The 22,459-nt window shown below is 44.5% G+C and overlaps 1 protein-coding gene across 1 annotated transcript in view; it reads right to left on the reverse strand.

Moving 5' to 3' along the window:
• LOC127043643 (uncharacterized) overlaps positions 1-22,459 on the reverse strand; it is a 1,006,231-nt gene that overhangs the window by 317,190 nt on the left and 666,582 nt on the right. Inside the window, exon 2 of the mRNA XM_050937629.1 lies at positions 19,899-20,014. Within this exon, the coding sequence (XP_050793586.1) occupies positions 19,899-20,014 (116 nt within the window). The remainder of the gene's footprint in view (positions 1-19,898; positions 20,015-22,459) is intronic.

A 22,459-nucleotide genomic window follows, 5' to 3' on the forward strand; every position in this document is an offset into this window, starting at 1 on the left:
TATTCTATTCCTTCACTCAGTCTCCTCATTCTTGATATAAAAGATTTCTCTCTAGCATCTCCTCTCCATCTAACACAGTCTTCCTTTAAATTCCTGTTTTATGGCACTAAACTTCTTTATCCCTTCACTATTTTTAATTCTCCAAAACATTTAGGATATAGTTTACATTAAATATGCCATTAAAACAAAGAAAGCCACAGTGAATGCATTCTTAGTTTTGCTTGCATGACATTTTTATTTTTTTTATTGACAGATGACTAAAATATCATCAGGTATTTTTGCATTATCCTCATCACCATACAACAGGATGTGTGAGTAAATTCTGCACCTGGGCTGGTAAATTTTCATGACAACTTTGTAAGGCTTTACATCTATTTGACATAGGTACCTAGGACATCAAATGAATCAGGATTTTGGTTGTTAAATATTTGGTCTTAGAGAAAGAAGGTGTAAAATGGAAAAGTACACAGATTTTGTTTATGGTGAATTTGGTTAGTTTCCTGAGGTGTTAAAGAATAAAAGTGTTTGCCTAAACAAAATCTGAACTAAGCTATATTTAATCTAAATATCTTCTTTACTGATAAATTATTGATTGATTCTGAAATCCAAAGTGCTGTGTATGCTGCTTGTTTCTATATCCTTTTTAAGTGGAACAACTGAATAAGTAGAACCAAAACAGAATCCCCAAGGCTTTTCAGAGATAAACTATATGAAGCATGCTACATATGTTTAACATTTTGAATTAAAGTGTCTCATATCAGAACTAAACTCCATTCAGAATTTCAAAATTCAATAATTATATATAGTATTTCATTTCATATGAACTGTAATAAACTGGGCATTCCAATATAGAATGGACCATTTGTACACAGTTGTTTCCTAACTCATTCAGAAAGAAAGGCTGGCTGTCTCCACAGCTCTGCCATTTCCCCACCCCATTCCACTCCACCCCACTCTCCAACAGCAACTAGTTACCTCTCTAGTTAAGGGTGGTGATCTGGCCTTGTCTTTTCATGCCAAATAACATTTCCTCTCTTTGTAACATGAATCATCTTCTAGATCTATTGCTTCTGATCATATGCTCTCCGGGTTCCTTCCCCACTCTGAACTGTAGGGTACAGATGTGGGGACCAGCATGAAAGCCCCCTAAGCTTATTTCTACCAGTTTAGGTTAAAACCGGGTATGCTGCCACCACCAAGTGATTTAACAAAAAACAGGGAAAGAACCACTTGGAGTTCCTCTTCCCCCAAAATATCCCCCTAAGCCCTTACACCCCCTTTCCTGAGGAGGCTTGAGAATAATATCCGAAACAATTGGTTACAAAGTGATAAAAGACCCCTGGGTCTTTGGACAATGGAAAAATCAGTCAGGTTCTTAAAAGAAGGATTTTATTAAAAAGAAAATGTAAAAATCATCTCTGTAAAATCAGAATGGAAAATAATTTTACAGGGTAATCAGATTCAAAGAGCCCAGAGGAACCCCCTCTAGCCTTAGTTTCAAAGTTACAACAAAACAGGGATAAACTTCCCTCTAGCAAAGGTAAAGAGAAAACAAAGATAAACTAACTCGCCTTGCCTGGCTGTTACTTACAAGTTTGAAATATGAGAGACTTGTTCAGAAAGATTTGGAGAACATGTGTTGATGTCCAGTCCCTCTTAGTCCCAAGACTGAAAACCACCAAAACAAAGAGCACAAACAAAAGCCTCTCTCCCCCTCCCCCAGATTTGAAAATTTCTTGTCTCCTTATCGGTCCTTTGGATCAGGTGTCAGCCAGGTTACCTGAGCTTAACCCTTTACAGGTAAAAGGATTTTGATGCCTCTGGCCAGGAGGGATTTTATAGTATTGTATATTGTTACCCTTCCCTTTATAGTTATGACATATGCCATGGAAGAACACTTGGATTTTCTTGGGCATATTGCTAAAGCCAATGTGTTGCTTCAGTGCATTTACAAGAAGGGTTCTGGAGAAGAGTGAGGCATGTCCCTTTTTCGGAGGGCAGGTTCTTGTGTTTGAGAATGTTTTTTGCATGTCTATCACAGGGAATGGTCAAATCATTGGGTTTGTTGCAGAAAATTGGTTACACATATGCACTACTGGCTCAACAACACCTCAGAAGAAAATTCTTCAAGAAATGTGTGTATTTTGCAATGCACAGTGAAACAAATCCATGTCAGCTGTAGAAGCTATGAATTAGCAAAGGAAAGGACAATATAGCCCTGTAAAGAGGTAGTTCCTTCTAGGCAATGACAAAATAAACATTTGAAATGCCTCAGAAAGTCATTCTAAGACCTCATGATCACCCCTATTCCTTCAGACAGCTTTTTTTTTTAAACTTTAACAAATTTCTATAGAGCAACTATCCTTGCCTTTAATTTCTACATAAAAAAGAGTACATTTGACAAGTGATTGGTGACAATATTTTTGACAATTGTTGTGTTGGTGGATAAAGGGCGGTGGACTATGCCATTTGCAGAGAGAGAACAACAAGTTGATTGTGATGGTGTGTATCACACAAGGCCTGCTATGGTTAAGGAGAGCCTGTGGATGCAATCAACCTCACCCTAGTACAGCTGCAGCAGGTGTCAATCCTGGAGAGAGGAGATAAAACAGTAAAATCCCAGATCAATGGAGGCTGACTGGGAGAAGGAATAGAACTGTCGAGCTAGCCTTAGAAAGGAGATTCTGAATGGGGGCCAGAGCCTCAACAGAGGCTGCCTGGGAGTTGCAAAGGAGGGAAGGTCTGACCAGGTTGGACTAGAGTCTAATTGGCATCTGCCTTGAAGTTTCTTGGAAGGAAGGATCCATTGGAACTAGAGCTTAACTAGAGATGCCTAAGTGTCAGATCATCCTAGGGTCAGATAGGCCTGGTGCAGAACCTTTTTTGTTTCTTTTGTTCCTCAATGAGTTTGAACTTCTTTGGTTTGGGTCCCATGGACTAGTCACCCAGAGAAAAGACTGTGAGAAAGGCTTATCTGCATACCATGGTAGAAATCTGTGGGGGGATACAGAAAGGGCCTAAACAAACAGACCTCATTGACTTTTCATACAGAGTCCTGGGCTGTGTTCCCTTACCAGATCCCATAAGGAGGGGGCATGATGACTGTGGAGCCAAAGTCTGGCAGATCCAAAAGCATGAAGTGAGGCTTAATCATCAATGTGATAATGCCAGACTAGTGACATGTTAAACTCGGGTTTATCTGAAGTGGCAGGATTAAAATGACCTGGCTGAGGGCTGAGTAGCAAAAAAAAGCAAGCTATCATAGGGATGGAATGACTTTCAACAGGAGGTGCTAAAGGAGTAGAGCCTGCTATGACATGCCTAGTCACAGGGGACATGGTGGCCACTGAGTCACATGCTTACACATGGTGGAGAATGCAAGAAATTGATCTAGTCCCTGAAGAAGGGAGCAAATCAGGACATCAGTCAAACTCAAGCAGAGAAGTGAGAAGTTAGCAGTCTCCCACCATCATAGACCTCGAACACAAGTTAAATGGATTGGTGGAGCAGGTACAACTGGTTCAGGAGCTAGCCACTCAACAACAGCTACTACAGCATATTTGGTATATCTGGCACTGTTTGCAGGAGTCCGGCTATGGACAGGCCTGGCTGGCAGAAAACCAAGCAAGCAGGAAGAGCCTCACACTCCTCTCAAACTGACTGTCCCCATCACAATAAATGGAACTGAGGTAGAAGGGTGTGGCCAAACCTAGTCAGAGACAATTTAGTAGATGTCACATCCCCTTTGGAGTGCATGCTTGAGGACATTAAGCCACATGCAGCTCCATCTGACTGTTGGAGAGCACACTGCATCCCAGTAGAGGGACTACCTCCACCCTCGCACATCCTCAAGTAGGGAATGGTAGGGGCATTTGGGGACATATTGAAAAGGTTTTCAGGACCTGAAGAACTTCTTGTACTCAGATCCAAGATATCCTGGGCAAGGGCGGTGTTGAACCCAATGGGTCTTGTATGTTTAGGAGGGGAAATGGACCAAGGAGAAGGAGATTCCAGACAAGAGAATTCTCCCTCAATCTTTGCTCTCAGCGAGGAGTCAGCAGCAGCCCCTCTACAAGATGTGGGTATTTTGATGAGGTTCTCAAACTTTATCAAGGTAACAACAGGGAGACAAAATCCTGAGTCGAGACTATGATCAGTGGCTGTAGTGAATGGGGAAGTAGTGGGGACCTTCAACAGGCGAGTCAATATCCAAAGTTTGAATTCCATATGCGGTGGTTTTACAGCCTAGAAAAAGAACAAACGAGTGATGGGAGAGGTCTGGATGCAGTTCCTAATTAGATGGCCATATCATCATGAAGTTGTGCAGTTGGCTAATGCCTTTTGTGGGACATCTGCGCAAAGAGAAGACCTGTGCCTAAATCCTGGGCTGCTTCCACTGACCAGGAGTTATCATAACTTTAGTCCCAGATTTGGACCTTAGTGTCCAAAATATGGGGGTTAGCATGAAAACCTCCAAGCTTAGTTACCAGCTTGGACCTGGTACTTGCTGCCACCACCCAAAAAATTAGAGTGCTTTGGGGCACTCTGGTCCCCCTGAAAAACCTTCCCTGGGGACCCCAAGACCCAAATCCCTTGAGTCTCACAACAAAGGGAAATAATCCTTTTTCCCTTCCCCCCTCCAGGTGCTCCTGGAGAGATACACAGACACAAGCTCTGTGAATCCAAACAGAGTGACTCCCCCTCTCCGTTCCCAGTCCTGGAAACAAAAGCACTTTCCTCTTCACCCAGAGGGAATGCCAAATCAGGCTAGCAAATCCAACACACACAGATCTCCCCCTGATTTCTTCCTCCCACCAATTCCCTGGTGAGTACAGACTCAATTTCCCTGAAATTTCCCAGTAAAGAAAACTTTAACAGGTTTTAAAAAGAAAGCTTTATATAAAAAAGAAAGAAAAATACATACAAATGGTCTCTCTGTATTAAGGTGACAAAATACAGGGTTAATTGCTTAAAAGAAATATGAATAAACAGCCTTATTCAAAAAGAATATAAATCAAAGCACTCCAGCACTTATATTCATGCAAATACCAAAGAAAAGAAACCATATAACTTACTATCTGATCTCTTTGTCCTTACACTTAGAAACAGAAGATTAGAAAGCAGAAACTACTTCTCCAAAGCTCAGAGAAAACAGGCAGACAGAAAACAAAGACCTCAGACTCAAAATTCCCTCCACCCAAAGTTGAAAAAATCCGGTTTCCTGATTGGTCCTCTGGTCAGGTGCTTCAGGTGAAAGAGACATTAACCCTTAGCTATCTGTTTATGACACGCCCCTCAAATTGCAGACAGTGGGGAAGCTCACTGGCGGCGATTTCCTTCTAGAACTTTAAAATAAACAGATTACTACAACACATGCACCTTTACATATACTACTAAGTATATAACTAACAGACTTCTACATTTTAAGAACACTTTTTAACTACTGAATTCTGGGAAACTCTCACGGGAGAGTGCATCAGCAACTTTGTTAGAAGCTCCTGTGATGTGTTGAATTTCAAAATCAAAATCTTGGAGAGCTAAACTCCAACGAAGAAGTTTCTTGTTGTTCCCCTTGGCAGTATGAAGCCACTTTAGTGCAGCATGGTCAGTTTGTAGTTGGAACCGCCGTCCCCAAACATATGGGCGTAGCTTTTCCAGGGCGTACACAATGGCATAGCATTCCTTTTCACTGACTGACCAGTGACTTTCCCTCTCAGACAGTTTCTTGCTGAGAAACACGACAGGATGGAAGTTGTGATCTGTTGCTTCCTGCATGAGCACTGCCCTTATACCACGCTCAGATGCATCCGTGGTTACTAGGAATGGCTTGTCAAAGTCCGGGGCCCTGAGTACAGGGTCAGACATGAGCGTTGCCTTAAGTTGGGTAAAGGCCTCTTGACACTCATCTGTCCACTTAACTGCATTTGGCTGGGTCTTTTTGGTCAGGTCGGTCAGTGGGGCAGCGATTTGGTTGTAGTGTGGTACAAATCGCCTGTAGTATCCGGCCAAGCCTTAGAAGGATTGGACCTGCTTTTTGGACCGTGGGACAGGCCACTTTTGGATAGCATCCACCTTGGCCTGTAGGGGGTTTATGGTTCCTCGACCCACCTGGTGCCCCAGGTAAGTCACTCTGTTCTGGCCTATTTGACACTTTTTGGCCTTAACAGTTAGTCCGGCCTGCCTGATGCGCTCAAAGACCTTTTCCAGGTGTAGTAGGTGTTCGGGCCAGGAGTCTGAAAAAATGGCCACATCATCGAGGTAGGCAACTGCAAATTCTCCCAGTCCAGCTAGTAGACCATCTACCAGCCTCTGGAAGGTGGCGGGTGCATTTCGAAGGCCGAAAGAAAGGACATTGAATTCATACACCCACGCATGGGAGACGAATGCTGACCTTTCCTTGGCAGGTTCATCTAGTGGTACTTGCCAGTACCCCTTGGTTAAGTCTATTGTAGAGATGAACTGGGCACGTCCCAACTTCTCCAAAAGCTCATCGGTGCGTGGCATTGGATAGTTGTCCGGACGAGTTACCGCATTTAGCTTACGGTAGTCCACGCAAAAGCGTATTTCCCCATCTGGTTTGGGTACCAGAACCACTGGAGATGCCCATGCACTGGTAGATGAGCGGATTATACCCATCTGTAGCATGTTCTGGATCTCCCGTTTTATAGCAGCTTGGGCATGAGGAGACACCCAGTAGGGTGGGGTTCTGATTGGGTGAGCATTACCTGTATCAATGGACTGGTATGCCCGTTCAGTCCTTCCTGGGGTGGCTAAGAACAATGGGGCGAAGCTAGTGCACAGCTCCTTGATTTGTCGCCGCTGCAGACGTTCCAGGGTGGTTGAGAGGTTCACCTCTTCCATGCCACCGTCTTTTTTTCCGTCGTAGTAGACACCGTCAGGCCACTCAGCATCATCTCCCTGGACTGTAAACTGACAAACCTGTAAGTCTCTGGAATAGAAAGGCTTCAGAGAATTAACATGGTACACTTTAGGCTTTAGTGAGGAATTGGGAAATACTATGAAGTAGTTTACAGTTCCCAGGCGCTCTTGGACCGTGAATGGCCCTTCCCATGATGCTTCCATCTTATGGGCCTGTTGCGCCTTCAAGACCATAACCTGGTCTCCTACCTTGAAGGAACGTTCTCTGGCATGTCTGTCATACCAGGCCTTTTGCTCTTCCTGAGCATCCTTTAGGTTCTCTCTAGCAAGGGCTAAAGAGTGTCGGAGGGTGCTTTGTAGGTTGCTTACAAAGTCCAGAATGTTAGTTCCTGGAGAAGGCGTAAACCCCTCCCATTGCTGCTTCACCAACTGTAATGGCCCCTTAACCTCGTGACCATACACAAGCTCAAATGGTGAAAACCCTAAACTGGGATGTGGTACAGCCCTGTAGGCAAACAGCAACTGCTGCAACACTAGGTCCCAATTATTGGAGAATTCGTTGATGAATTTGCATATCATGGCCCCCAAAGTTCCATTAAACCTTTCCACCAGGCCATTGGTTTGATGGTGGTACGGGGTGGCAACCAAGTGATTCACCCCATGAGTTTCCCACAGTTTTTCCATGGGCCCCACCAGGAAATTAGACCCTGAATCTATAAGGATGTCGGAGGGCCAACCTACTCTGGCAAAGATGTCTGTGAGGGCCAGGCACACAGTTTTAGCCCTGGTGTTGCCTAAAGCTACTGCTTCCGGCCATCGGGTAGCAAAGTCCACTAAAGTCAGTACGTACTGCTTTCCTCTGGGTGTCTTTTTTGGGAAAGGACCCAGAATATCCACAGCTACTCGCTGAAATGGGACCTCAATTATGGGGAGTGGCTGGAGAGGGGCCTTGACCTGGTCTTGAGGCTTTCCCACTCTTTGGCATACCTCACAAGACCGGACATAGTTGGCAACGTCCTTGCCCATCCCCTCCCAGTGGAAGGACTTCCCCAACCGGTCCTTGGTTCTGTTCACCCCAGCATGGCCACTGGGATGATCATGGGCTAAGCTTAAGAGCTTCCCGCGGTACTTCGTTGGAACCACCAACTGTTTTTGCGGCTGCCATTCTTCCCGGTGTCCACCAGAAAGAATTTCCTTGTATAAAAGTCCTTGGTCTATAACAAACCGGGATCGATTAGAAGAGCTGAGAGGTGGTGGGGTGCTCCGTGCCGCCGCCCAAGCTTTCTGAAGGCTGTCATCTGCTTCCTGCTCAGTCTGGAACTGTTCCCTTGAGGCTGGGGTCACCAGTTCTTCCTCAGACTGTGGACTTGGGCTTGGTCCCTCTGGAAGTAATGTAGGTGATGGGGTTGTTTCCGTTGCTGGTGAACCGCTCTCCGCTGGTGCACCTGAGGTTATTTCAGGCTCTGGCTGAGCCTTTTGGGTATGGCTGTCTGTTGCTTCTGCCAGTTCTGGCTCGCTGGCGCCCTCTGGCGTTGAGTTTGAAGATGGGGTTGCAATTGCTGGTGCTGGTTGCTGTTCCAGTTCCGGGCCTGGGACTGGAGGTGCTGTGGCTGTTTCAGTGGTTGGCATGGAATCTGGATCCACTACTTCTGTCTGGGTCTCTGGTAACACAGACGGGGCCTCTGTGGACGGCTCAGGAACAGGAATGGGTCTGGAAGCTTGCCTAGTTTGGCTACGTGTAACCATTCCCACTCTCTTGGCCCGCTTCACCTGGTTGGCCAAGTCTTCTCCCAGTAGCATGGGGATAGGATAATTGTCATAGACTGCAAAAGTCCACATTCCTGACCAGCCTTTATACTGGACAGGCAGTTGAGCTGTAGGCAAGTCTACAGCTTGTGACATGAAGGGGTAAATTGTAACTTTGGCCTTTGGGTTGATGAATTTGGGATCAACGAAGGATTGGTGGATAGCTGACACTTGTGCCCCCGTGTCTCTCCACGCAGTAACGTTCTTTCCACCCACTCTCAAATTTTCCCTTCGCTCCAAAGGTATTTGAGAGGCATCTGGGCCTGGGGATCTTTGGTGTGATGGTGGTGTAATGAATTGCACTCGCATGGTGTTCTTTGGACAGTTGGCCTTGATATGTCCCAGTTCATTACACTTAAAGCATCTTCCATCTGATGGGTCACTGGGCCGAGGTGAGTTACTGGAGACTGGTGAGGTGGAAGAGTAGGGTGTCTGTAGCTTTACTTGGGTGGTATGCGGGGTCTTTGGCTGTCCTCGGTTGTAGGGTTTATGGTCGGTGTGCCCCCTGGGGTATTCGTTCCCCTTGACAGTAGCTTTCTTGCTTTCTGCCACTTCCATCCATCTGGCTCCAATCTCCCCCGCCTCAGCGAGATCTTTGGGTTTTCCATCTTGTATGTACCGTGTGATGTCTTCAGGAACACCATCCAAGAACTGCTCCATTTGTATGAGGAGGTGCAGTTCTTCCAAGGTTTTAACATTGTGTCCTGATATCCAGGCCTCATAATTTTTTGCAACGTAGTAGGCGTGTTTGGGAAATGACACATCTGGTTTCCACTTTTGGGTTCTGAAGTGCCGACGGGCATGATCTGGGGTTATCCCCATTCTGTATCTGGCCTTGGTTTGAAAAAGTTTATAGTCGTTCATTTGCTGCTTAGGCATTTCAGCTGCCACCTCTGCTAAAGGTCCACTGAGCTGTGGCTTCAATTCTACCATGTACTGGTCTTCGGGGATGCTGTACCCAAGACAGGCTCTTTCAAAATTTTCCAAGAAGGCCTCGGTGTCATCACCTGCCTTGTAGGTGGGAAATTTCCTGTGCTGTGGAGCAATAATTGGTGATGGGTTGTTAGGATTGGCTGGAGTCTGTTGCTTAGCCTTTTCTAATTCCATGGCCTGTTGGTGAGTTTCCCTCTGGAGTTCTATCTGTCTTCTGTGGGCTGCCTCTTCTTCTTCTAGTTTTCTTTTGTGTGCTGCCTCTTTGGCTGCCTGTTCTCTTTGGTAGGCTGCCAGTTTGATGCTTTCTTCCTTTTCTTTCAGCTCCACCTCTTTTTGTCTTTTTTCCAGTTGTCGCCTGTGTTCAGCTTCTTTGATTTATTCTTCGGCCTCCATTTTTGTCTTGGTAGACATGGTTTCTGTTTTCTTGTGTTGGGGTGCCCTCCGGTGTTTATCTTCTGAACTGTAGGCTCTGTTGCCTCCTGGGGTCTGCCTAGCAACAATGCTTTTTTCCCTTTCACTCTCTAGCTAATGTTCAATGAAAGGAAACCAGAAAAACCACTTTATTTGCATGTATATAGTGCTGGTACTTGCCTCCTAATGGGAGGGCTATTGTGTGACAAAAGACCCTTAACAGTCTGGTAATGGCTTCTTGCTTAACATGTAAGCCACAAACTGCCAGAGAGAGCAGAAAAAAAATTTCTCTTTTAAACCCAAACTGTTTCTCTCTGCTAAAAAGCCCTTAGCAGAGAAGAGAAAAAAATAATATTCCTACTGGCTTCTGGATTTTGTCTATCCCGTAACCGCTGCCACTCATATCATAACTTTAGTCCCAGATTTGGACCTTAGCGTCCAAAATATGGGGGTTAGCATGAAAACCTCCAAGCTTAGTTACCAGCTTGGACCTGGTACTTGCTGCCACCACCCAAAAAATTAGAGTGTTTTGGGGCACTCTGGTCCCCCTGAAAAACCTTCCCTGGGGACCCCAAGACCCAAATCCCTTGAGTCTCACAACAAAGGGAAATAATCCTTTTTCCCTTCCCCCCTCCAGGTGCTCCTGGAGAGATACACAGACACAAGCTCTGTGAATCCAAACAGAGTGACTCCCCCTCTCCGTTCCCAGTCCTGGAAACAAAAGCACTTTCCTCTTCACCCAGAGGGAATGCCAAATCAGGCTAGCAAATCCAACACACACAGATCTCCCCCTGATTTCTTCCTCCCACCAATTCCCTGGTGAGTACAGACTCAATTTCCCTGAAATTTCCCAGTAAAGAAAACTTTAACAGGTTTTAAAAAGAAAGCTTTATATAAAAAAGAAAGAAAAATACATACAAATGGTCTCTCTGTATTAAGGTGACAAAATACAGGGTTAATTGCTTAAAAGAAATATGAATAAACAGCCTTATTCAAAAAGAATACAAATCAAAGCACTCCAGCACTTATATTCATGCAAATACCAAAGAAAAGAAACCATATAACTTACTATCTGATCTCTTTGTCCTTACACTTAGAAACAGAAGATTAGAAAGCAGAAACTACTTCTCCAAAGCTCAGAGAAAACAGGCAGACAGAAAACAAAGACCTCAGACACAAAATTCCCTCCACCCAAAGTTGAAAAAATCCGGTTTTCTGATTGGTCCTCTGGTCAGGTGCTTCAGGTGAAAGAGACATTAACCCTTAGCTATCTGTTTATGACAGGAGTGTATAAAGATTTTACTTCAGTGCCTCATGCCCAGAGTGCCAGCTAGTTGCTTTCAAGGAGTATTCAAAGACTCCTTTAGTCCATCTCCCATTGATGGGCACCACCTTTGAGTAAATAGAGATGGACTGGTTAAGCCTCTCAAAAACAGTGAAGTGGGGTATAAATATATTCTGGTAACAGATTATGCCGTAAAGTACCCAGACGCTTTTGTAAGTTCAATAAATTCTGAAGTCACTTCTACAGAATTGATTAAGATTTTTACTATGAAAGAGATGCCACCGCAGATCTTAACAAACCAGGAGACCAACTTAACATCATGGGTGATGAAAGATTTGGACAATGGCATCATTGCATATCATTTCCAGACAGATGATCTGGTGGAGAGTTTCATTAAACTTTGAAACCAAGTGATACAAAAATGTGTTGCCACAAACCCTTGCCTAAGGGACCAGCTGCTCCCACCTACTTTTAGTGTGGGAGATTCCCCAGTTATTTACCCCTCTTGTATTGGAGGAAACTCTTGGGAATTTTATACCTACTGCAAGAGATAGAGGGGAACCAGGTCCCAGGACAGAGACTGTGGTACAATGTGTCCTTAAATTCTGCAAAAAGGCTACAGGTCTTGGGCACCTTGGCAAAAGTGAATCTGCTTAATGCCCTGCGGTTCCAAGAATGTGCCTGTAATAGGGGAATTGGCCTCCAGGTGTTTAAGCCCCAAAACTGCGTGCTCTTATTGTTCCCTAGTACAGCAGAATCTAAACTTTGGCTCATTGGCACGTGCTCTGTGAAGTAACAGTGAGAAGTCCCCATGCTCCATACAGAGCAAAATGCCCAGATGCAGCATCTGGTGGCCTCTTTTCTCTACAGCGTTTTCAGCTTTGCCAAGGCAAACTCACGCAGCTTACCATCATATCCAGAGCTGGGGCACCTAGTTAGAAAAATGCCTTGTCCTATGCCCAGGAAAATGCATCAAATGGTACAACAGGAACTCCAAATCTGGGGATGCTTGGGGATATATAGAGGAATTGCACAGTGATCACAGGAGTCCTAATAATTTGGTATCCAAGCTGGATCACACCACTCGGCTTTGTAATGATTTTAGAAAAATCAATGCCATTTCCAAGTCTGATGTATACATGATGCACAAAGTGGATGAAATGTTGGGTGAGGCTCAACATATTACTACAGTAATACAACTAATATGCTCTCAAAAACATCCCCATAAAAAGTCAACTGGTTGTGTATTCCAGATTTGTTGACTTTTAGAATGCAGCAAAATTAGGATGTTCCAGTATTGAGACTTCATATATGTGTTTTCTCTAAGTCCTTGAGAGTTTGCTTAGGGAAGACCAAATCCCTAAAGAAATGTCAAAAAAAGCTCAGAAGGAAAATAGATTTACCAGGGTGGACAGCATCTGGTCATGCTTCTTCTAATTAACTTGATCTGATAGCTCAAAGTTATTCAATAATGTAGCCAAAACTGCAGAAAGGATTTTCATTCTTACACATTCTAGTTTTGTGGAGGAGCATGTATTCAGAAAGGATTTTCATTCTTACACATTCTAGTTTGGTGGAGGAGCATGTATTCAGTAGGATGTAGGGAAAAACCCTCAATTTGAAATAGCATGATATCGTAGAACAGGGATTGGCAACCTTTGGCATGCGGCCCATCAGGGTAAGCCCCTGGTGGGCTGGGCTGGTTTGTTTATCTGCCACATCCACAGGTTCAGCTGATTGCAGCTCCCACTGGCCACGGTTCACTATTCCAGGCCAATGGGGGCTGTGGGAAGCAGCGTGTGCTGAGGGATGTGCTGACCGCTGCTTTCCGCAGCCCCTATTGGCCTGGAGTGGTGAACTGAATGGAGTGCTGAACTGAACTCCAATGGGAGCTGCTATTGGCAAAACCTGAGGACATTGAAGGTAAACAAACTGGCCCAGCCCGGCCCACCACAGAGCTTACCCTTGCAGGCAGTATGCCAAAGGTTGCCGATCCCTGCTGTAGAATGCCATAGAACAGTGGCTCTCAACCTTTCCAGATTAGTGTACCCCTTTCAGGAGTCTGATTTGTCTTGCATACCCCTAAGTTATAACTCATTTAAAAACTCTTTGCTTACAAAATCAGACATAAAAAAATACAAAAGTGTCACAGCATTGAGAAATTGCTTACTTTCTCATTTTTACCATATAATTATAAAATAAATCAATTGGAATATAAATATTGTACTTACATTTCAGTATATAGTTTACAGAGCAGTATATACAACTTTTCTGTCTGAAATTTTAGTTTGCACTGACTTTGCTAGTGCTTTTAATGTAGCCTGTTGTAAAAATAGGCAAAAATCTAGATTAGTTTATATTCCCCCTGATGACCTCTGCATACCCTCAGGGGTACACAATCCCCTGGTTGAGAACAACTGCCATTGATTTCTAGCTAAAATAAGCAAAGTTTGGACTATTAGAAATAATGTGGGATACGTAAAACACACCAAGATAATTTCAAATGTCTGGTTAACTTGGTTAGCATGCACCCAAAGTAAGAAAGCACACAATCAGTACAGTATATGTACGGTGTAAAGGTGAAAGAGTATATTAGTGCATGAGCATGAATATAATCAACCCCACGTAGAGAATGTGGAAAGACCCTTAAAAAAACCCTACCATAAATCACTAGAACTTAAGCTAGTTCTATTTCAACTGTATTCAGCGTTTACTGTAGTACACTACTTTTTTTGTTATTAAGGGAAAACGGAAAACTAGAATCAGAGAATGACAATTTAACACAAACACACACACACAAAAGTTGCACACTTAAAACCTAAGGAGCAGGAGCAGATTTGGAAATGATACAATTACTGATGATTCACAAGAGTAAAGGGAAATATGTATCTTTCAGTGACAATGTTACTGGAATGGGAATGCTTCTCTGAAACATAAACACATTTGAAGGGCTATAAATCTTAGCTTTATATCCAATGACATGTTTCATCATTTATACTCTGCCATATTATATTATGTCACCTGCCAACATTTCACATTATGTCAAAACTGTAAGAGTTCACAGCCACTCAGAGGTAAATTATGATATTGTATCTGGTGTTGAGGTCTCTTTGGTAAATTTTACCTTTTTGAATTTTCATTCATTATTCTCTCCTTAGAAGAATGTTGGGTGAAAAACAAGATTCACTTCAATTTAGGCTTAGATGTTTCTTTTAGCCTTTATTTTCATTTTTAAGAATATGCTATTATCACCTATGAATTACATAAACATGTAAAAACAGATAAGGCAAGAAAGATAATTGATCAAGTTACCTCTCCTGGGGACAGGGCAACTCTTCTCAGATCTCTGCTATGTTCTTCCCCTGTCTTTTTCACTTTCTTAATGTTAATCACCTATTTTTAACCCTGTTCCATAACTTTGTGGTGTAATAACCTTAGTCCCAGATTTGGACCTTAGCGTCCAAAATATGGGGGTTAGCATGAAATCCTCCAAGCTTAGTTACCTGCTTGGACCTGGTACCTGCTGCCACCACCCAAAAAATTAAAGTGTTTTGGGGCACTCTGGTCCCTCTGAAAAACCTTCCCTGGGGACCCCAAGACCCAAATCCCTTGAGTCTCACAACCAAGGGAAATAATCCTTTTTCCCTTCCCCCCTCCAGGTGCTCCCGGAGAGATACACAGACACAAGCTCTGTGAAACTACACAGAGGGACTCCCCCTCTCCGTTCCCAATCCTGGAAACAAAAGTACTTTCCTATTTCCCCAGAGGGAATGCAAAATTAGGCTAGCGATCCAACACACAAATCTCCCCTTGATTTCTTCCTCCCACCAATTCCCTGGTGAGTACAGACTCAATTTCCCTGAAGTAAAGAAAAACTCCAACAGGTCTTAAAAGAAAGCTTTATATAAAAAGAAAGAAAAATAAGTACAAATGTTCTCTCTGTATTAAGATGATACAACACAGGGTCAATTGCTTAAAAGAATATTGAATAAACAGCCTTATTCAAAAAGAATACAAATCAAAGCACTCCAGCACTTATATTCATACAAATACCAAAGAAAAGAAACCATATAACTTACTATCTGATTTCTTTGTCCTTACACTTAGAAACAGAAGACTAGAAAGTAGAACTACTTCTCCAAAGCTCAGAGAAAGCAGGCAGGCAGACAAAAGACAAAAGACTCAGACACTCAATTCCCTCCACCCAAAGTTGAAAAAATCCGGTTTCCTGATTGGTCCTCTGGTCAGGTGCTTCAGGTGAAAGAGACATTAACCCTTAGCTATCTGTTTATGACACGCCCCCCAAATTGCAGACAGTGGGGAAGCTCACTGGCGGCGATTTCCTTCTAGAACTTGAAAATAAACAGATTAATACAACACATAGACCTTTACATATACTCCTAAGTATATAACTAACAGACTTCTACATTTTAAGAACACTTTTTAACTACTGAATTCTGGGAAACTCTCACGGGAGAGTGCATCAGCTACTTTGTTAGAAGCTCCTGTGATGTGTTGAATTTCAAAATCAAAATCTTGGAGAGCTAAACTCCAACGAAGAAGTTTCTTGTTGTTCCCCTTGGCACTATGAAGCCACTTTAGTGCAGCATGGTCAGTTTGTAGTTGGAACCGCCGTCCCCAAACATATGGGCGTAGCTTTTCCAGGGCATACACAATGGCATAGCATTCCTTTTCACTGACTGACCAGTGACTTTCCCTCTCAGACAGTTTCTTACTGAGAAACACGACAGGATGGAAGTTGTGATCTGTTGCTTTCTGCATGAGCACTGCTCCTATACCACGCTCAGATGCATCTGTGGTTACTAGGAATGGCTTGTCAAAGTCCGGGGCCCTGAGCACAGGGTCAGACATGAGCGTTGCCTTAAGTTGGGTAAAGGCCTTTTGACACTCATCAGTCCACTTAACGGCATTTGGCTGGGTCTTTTTGGTCAGGTCAGTCAATGGGGCAGCGATTTGGCTGTAGTGTGGTACAAATCGCCTGTAGTATCCGGCCAAGCCTAAGAAGGATTGGACCTGCTTCTTTGACTTTGGGACAGGCCACTTTTGGATAGCATCCACCTTGGCCTGTAGGGGGTTTATGGTTCCTCGACCCACCTGGTGCCCCAGGTAAGTCACTCTGTTTTGGCCTATTTGACACTTTTTGGCCTTAACAGTTAGTCCTGCCTGCCTGATGCGCTCAAAGACCTTTTCCAGGTGTAGTAGGTGTTCGGGCCAGGAGTCTGAAAAAATGGCCACATCATCGAGGTAGGCAACTGCAAATTCTCCCAGTCCAGCTAGTAGACCATCTACCAGCCTCTGGAAGGTGGCGGGTGCATTTCGAAGGCCGAAAGGAAGGACATTGAATTCATACACCCCCGCATGGGTGACGAATGCTGACCTCTCCTTGGCAGGTTCATCTAGCGGTACTTGCCAGTACCCCTTGGTTAAGTCTATTGTAGAGATGAACTGGGCACGTCCCAACTTTTCCAATAGCTCATCAGTGCGTGGCATTGGATAGTTGTCCGGACGAGTTACAGCATTTAGCTTACGGTAGTCCACGCAAAAGTGTATTTCCCCATCTGGTTTGGGTACCAGAACCACTGGAGATGCCCATGCACTGGTAGATGGGCGGATTATACCCATCTGTAGCATGTTCTGGATCTCCCGTTCTATAGCAGCTTGGGCATGAGGAGACACCCGGTAGGGTGGGGTTCTGATTGGGTGAGCATTACCTGTATCAATGGAGTGGTATGACCGTTCAGTCCGTCCTGGGGTGGCTGAGAACAATGGGGCAAAGCTAGTGCACAGCTCCTTGATTTGTTGCCGCTGCAAACGTTCCAGGGTGGTTGAGAGGTTCACCTCTTCCACGCCACTGTCTTTTTTTCCGTCGTAGTAGACACCGTCAGGCCACTCAGCATCATCTCCCTGGACTGTAAACTGACAAACCTGTAAGTCTCTGGAATAGAAAGGCTTGAGAGAATTAACATGGTACACTTTAGGCTTTAGTGAGGAATTGGGAAATGCTATGAGGTAGTTTACAGCTCCCAGGCGCTCTTGGACCGTGAATGGCCCTTCCCATGATGCTTCCATCTTATGGGCCTGTTGCGCCTTCAAGACCATAACCTGGTCTCCTACCTTGAAAGAACGTTCTCTGGCATGTCTGTCATACCAGGCCTTTTGCTCTTCCTGAGCATCCTTTAGATTCTCTCTAGCAAGGGCTAAAGAGTGTCGGAGGGTGCTTTGCAGATTGCTTACAAAGTCCAGAATGTTAGTTCCTGGAGAAGGCGTAAACCCCTCCCATTGCTGCTTCACCAACTGTAATGGCCCCTTAACCTCGTGACCATACACAAGTTCAAATGGTGAAAACCCTAAACTGGGATGTGGTACAGCCCTGTAGGCAAACAGCAACTGCTGCAACACTAGGTCCCAATTATTGGAGAATTCGTTGATGAATTTTCGTATCATGGCCCCCAAAGTTCCATTGAACCTTTCCACCAGGCCATTGGTTTGATGGTGGTACGGGGTGGCAACCAAGTGATTCACCCCATGAGTTTCCCACAGTTTTTCCATGGTCCCTGCCAGGAAATTAGACCCTGAATCTGTAAGGATGTCGGAGGGCCAACCTACCCTGGCAAAGATGTCTGTTAAGGCCAGGCACACAGTGTTAGCCCGGGTGTTGCCTAGAGCTACTGCTTCCGGCCATCGGGTAGCAAAGTCCACTAAAGTCAGTACGTACTGCTTTCCTCTGGGCGTCTTTTTTGGGAAAGGGCCCAGAATATCCACAGCTACTCGCTGAAATGGGACCTCAATTATGGGGAGTGGCTGGAGAGGGGCCTTGACCTGGTCTTGAGGCTTTCCCACTCTTTGGCATACCTCACAAGACCGGACATACTTGGCAACGTCCTTGCCCATCCCCTCCCAGTGGAAGGACTTCCCCAACCGGTCTTTGGTTCTGTTCACCCCAGCATGGCCACTGGGATGATCATGGGCTAAGCTTAAGAGCTTCCCCCGGTACTTAGTTGGAACCACCAACTGTTTTTTGCGGCTGCCATTCTTCCCGGTGTCCACCAGAAAGAATTTCCTTGTATAAAAGTCCTTGGTCTATAACAAACCGGGATTGATTAGAAGAGCTGAGAGGCGGTGGGGTGCTCCGTGCCGCCGCCCAAGCTTTCTGAAGGCTGTCATCCGCTTCCTGCTCAGTCTGGAACTGTTCCCTTGAGGCTGGGGTCACCAGTTCTTCCTCAGACTGTGGACTTGGGCTTGGTCCCTCTGGAAGCGATGTAGGTGATGGGGTTGTTTCCGTTGCTGGTGAACCGCTCTCCGCTGGTGCACCTGAGGGTATTTCAGGCTCTGGCTGAGCCTTTTGGGTATGGCTGTCTTTTGCTTCTGCCAGTTCTGGCTCGCTGGCGCCCTCTGGCATTGAGGTTGAAGATGTGGTTGCACTTGCTGGTGCTGGTTGCTGTTCCAGTTCCGGGCCTGGGACTGGAGATGCTGTGGCTGTTTCAGTGGTAGGCATGGAATCCGGGTCCACTACCTCTGTCTGGGTCTCTGGTAACACAGACGGGGCCTCTGTGGACGGTTCAGGAACAGGAATGGGTCTGGAAGCTTGCCTGGTTTGGCTACGTGTAACCATTCCCACTCTCTTGGCCCGCCTCACCTGGTTGGCCAAGTCTTCCCCCAGTAGCATGGGGATAGAATAATTGTCATAGACTGCAAAAGTCCACATTCCTGACCAGCCTTTGTACTGGACAGGCAGTTGAGCTGTAGGCAAGTCTACAGCTTGTGACATGAAGGGGTAAATTGTAACTTTGGCCTTTGGGTTGATGAATTTGGGGTCAACGAAGGATTGGTGGATAGCTGACACTTGTGCCCCCGTGTCTCTCCACGCAGTAACCTTCTTTCCGCCCACTCTCAAATTTTCCCTTCGCTCCAAGGGTATTTGAGAGGCATCCGGGCCTGGGGATCTTTGGTGTGATGGTGGTGTAATGAATTGCACTCGCATGGTGTTCTTTGGACAGTTGGCCTTGATATGTCCCAGTTCATTACACTTAAAGCATCTTCCATCTGATGGGTCACTGGGCCGAGGTGAGTTACTGGAGACTGGTGAGGTTGAAGGGTAGGGTATCTGTGGCTTTACTTGGGTGGTATGTGGGGTCTTTGGCTGTCCTCGGTTGTAGGGTTTATGGTCTGTGTGCCCCCTGGGGTAATCGTTCCCCTTGACAGTAGCTTTCTTGCTTTCTGCCAGTTCCATCCATTTGGCTCCAATCTCCCCCGCCTCAGCGATATCTTTGGGATTTCCATCTTGTATGTACCGTGTGATGTCTTCAGGAACACCATCCAAGAACTGCTCCATTTGTATGAGGAAGTTCAGTTCTTCCAAGGTTTGAATGTTGTTTCCTGTTATCCAGGCCTCATAGTTTTTTGCAATGTAGTAGGTGTGTTTGGGAAATGACACCTCTGGTTTCCACTTTTGGGTTCTGAAACGCCGACGGGCATGATCTGGGGTTATCCCCATTCTGTATCTGGCCTTGGTTTGAAAAAGTTTATAGTCATTCATTTGCAGCTTAGGCATTTCAGCTGCCACCTCTGCTAAAGGTCCACTGAGCTGTGGCCTTAATTCTACCATGTACTGGTCTTCGGGGATGCTGTACCCAAGACAGGCTCTTTCAAAATTTTCCAAGAAGGCCTCGGTGTCATCACCTGCCTTGTAGGTGGGAAATTTCCTGTGCTGTGGAGCAATAATGGGCGATGGGTTGTTAGGATTGGCTGGAGTCTGTTGCTTAGCCTTTTCTAATTCCATGGCCTGTTGGTGGGCTTCCCTCTGGAGTTCTATCTGTCTTCTGTGGGCTGCCTCTTCTTCTTCGTGCTTTCTTCTGTGGGCCAACTCTTCTTCTGCTTGTTTCCTTCGGTGGGCCACCTCTTCTTCTTCTAGTTTTCTTTTGTGTGCTGCCTCTTTGATTTGTTCTTCTCTTTCTTTCATCTCCATTTGTCGCCTGTGTTCAGCTTCTTTGAATTGCTCTTCAGCCTTAATTTTTGCCTTAGAAGTCATGATTCCTGTTTTCTTGTGTTGGGGTGCCCTCCGGTGTTTATCCTCTGAACTGCAGGTTCTCTGTTGCCTCCTGAAGTCTGCCTAGCAACAGTGCCTTTAGCTAATCTTCAATGTCAAGTAAACCTGAAAAACCACTTTATTTGCATTCATATAGTGCTGGTATGACTCTCAATGGGAGTGCTATTGTGTGACAAAAGACTGTTAATAGTCCTTAACGACTTCTGCTTAACATGCAAGCCACAAACTGCCAGAGAGAGCAGAAAAAAAAATTTCTCTCTGGTTCCCTTTAAAAACCAAACTGTTTCTCTCTGCTAAAAGCCCTTAGCAGAGAAAAGAAAAATATAATATTCCTACTGGCTTCTGGATTCTATCTATATCCCAGCGCTGCCACCATGTAATAACCTTAGTCCCAGATTTGGACCTTAGCATCCAAAATATGGGGGTTAGCATGAAATCCTCCAATCTTAGTTACCTGCTTGGACCTGGTACCTGCTGCCACCACCCAAAAAATTAGAGTGTTTTGGGGCACTCTGGTCCCTCTGAAAAACCTTCCCTGGGGACCCCAAGACCCAAATCCCTTGAGTCTCACAACCAAGGGAAATAATCCTTTTTCCCTTCCCCCCTCCAGGTGCTCCCGGAGAGATACACAGACACAAGCTCTGTGAAACTACACAGAGGGACTCCCCCTCTCCGTTCCCAATCCTGGAAACAAAAGTACTTTCCTATTTCCCCAGAGGGAATGCAAAATTAGGCTAGCGATCCAACACACAAATCTCCCCTTGATTTCTTCCTCCCACCAATTCCCTGGTGAGTACAGACTCAATTTCCCTGAAGTAAAGAAAAACTCCAACAGGTCTTAAAAGAAAGCTTTATATAAAAAGAAAGAAAAATAAGTACAAATGTTCTCTCTGTATTAAGATGATACAACACAGGGTCAATTGCTTAAAAGAATATTGAATAAACAGCCTTATTCAAAAAGAATACAAATCAAAGCACTCCAGCACTTATATTCATGCAAATACCAAAGAAAAGAAACCATATAACTTACTATCTGATTTCTTTGTCCTTACACTTAGAAACAGAAGACTAGAAAGTAGAACTACTTCTCCAAAGCTCAGAGAAAGCAGGCAGGCAGACAAAAGACAAAAGACTCAGACACTCAATTCCCTCCACCCAAAGTTGAAAAAATCCGGTTTCCTGATTGGTCCTCTGGTCAGGTGCTTCAGGTGAAAGAGACATTAACCCTTAGCTATCTGTTTATGACATGTGGAGACTCCGTTTACACAGATATCTCATCTACGTACCTATCTAATTAAAACATTTTCATGCACAAATCTAACCTAAACTAACTAACCTAACTTATACAACAAACTAAACTAACTAATACATTTTTGCTTACCCTGCTAAAACCTACTTCTGTCATCTATTATTTGTTGCCAACCCCCTCAGCTTCATCCATTTGTTTTAATCTGACTGGTCTGTTTTTGTGGCCTGAGTTTTTTAACTTGTTAGCTTGTCTTGTTAGAAGGGGGAGGGGCAGCAGAAGTTAACAATTCCCTTATGACACTCTGATTCACCCTGCTATTTACACAGACCAAGATTTTTACAAATAAGACACACAAACCGGGTTTCATGGTTTGCACAACACTGAAGCTGTTTTAGCTACCATCTAAAATACTGCATCAGCAGACACACTCAAAAGCAAAAATTCCTCTCAGTGTTCTTATAATAAATATTTATTAATCTAACATTATATATATATATATATATGTATTTGACTAACACAATTCATTTCACATTTTTCTAATTAGAACATAATGAAATCTATAAATAATTTGTGTGGGGTCTTAACCAAGTTTTAGGTTATATCAACCATCAGGAATGCAAACTGCACAATATCCCAACAGGCTGATCCTGCAAAATAAGCAAAATTTGAATAAAAGAGCCTTAGTGAAGTATAGAGAAGGTGAAAGATGGAATCCTTAACCCCAACAAGAGCTTCATCAGCATGTCATCCCCACAGAGAGTCACTGCTGGATATTCTGTGTGTGTATTGGTGTGTGTGTGAAGGAGTGTATTTTAAGCCTACCTTTTCC

Source organism: Gopherus flavomarginatus, chromosome 1 (genome assembly GCF_025201925.1).
Source record: "Gopherus flavomarginatus isolate rGopFla2 chromosome 1, rGopFla2.mat.asm, whole genome shotgun sequence".
Lineage (NCBI taxonomy): Eukaryota > Metazoa > Chordata > Testudines > Testudinidae > Gopherus > Gopherus flavomarginatus.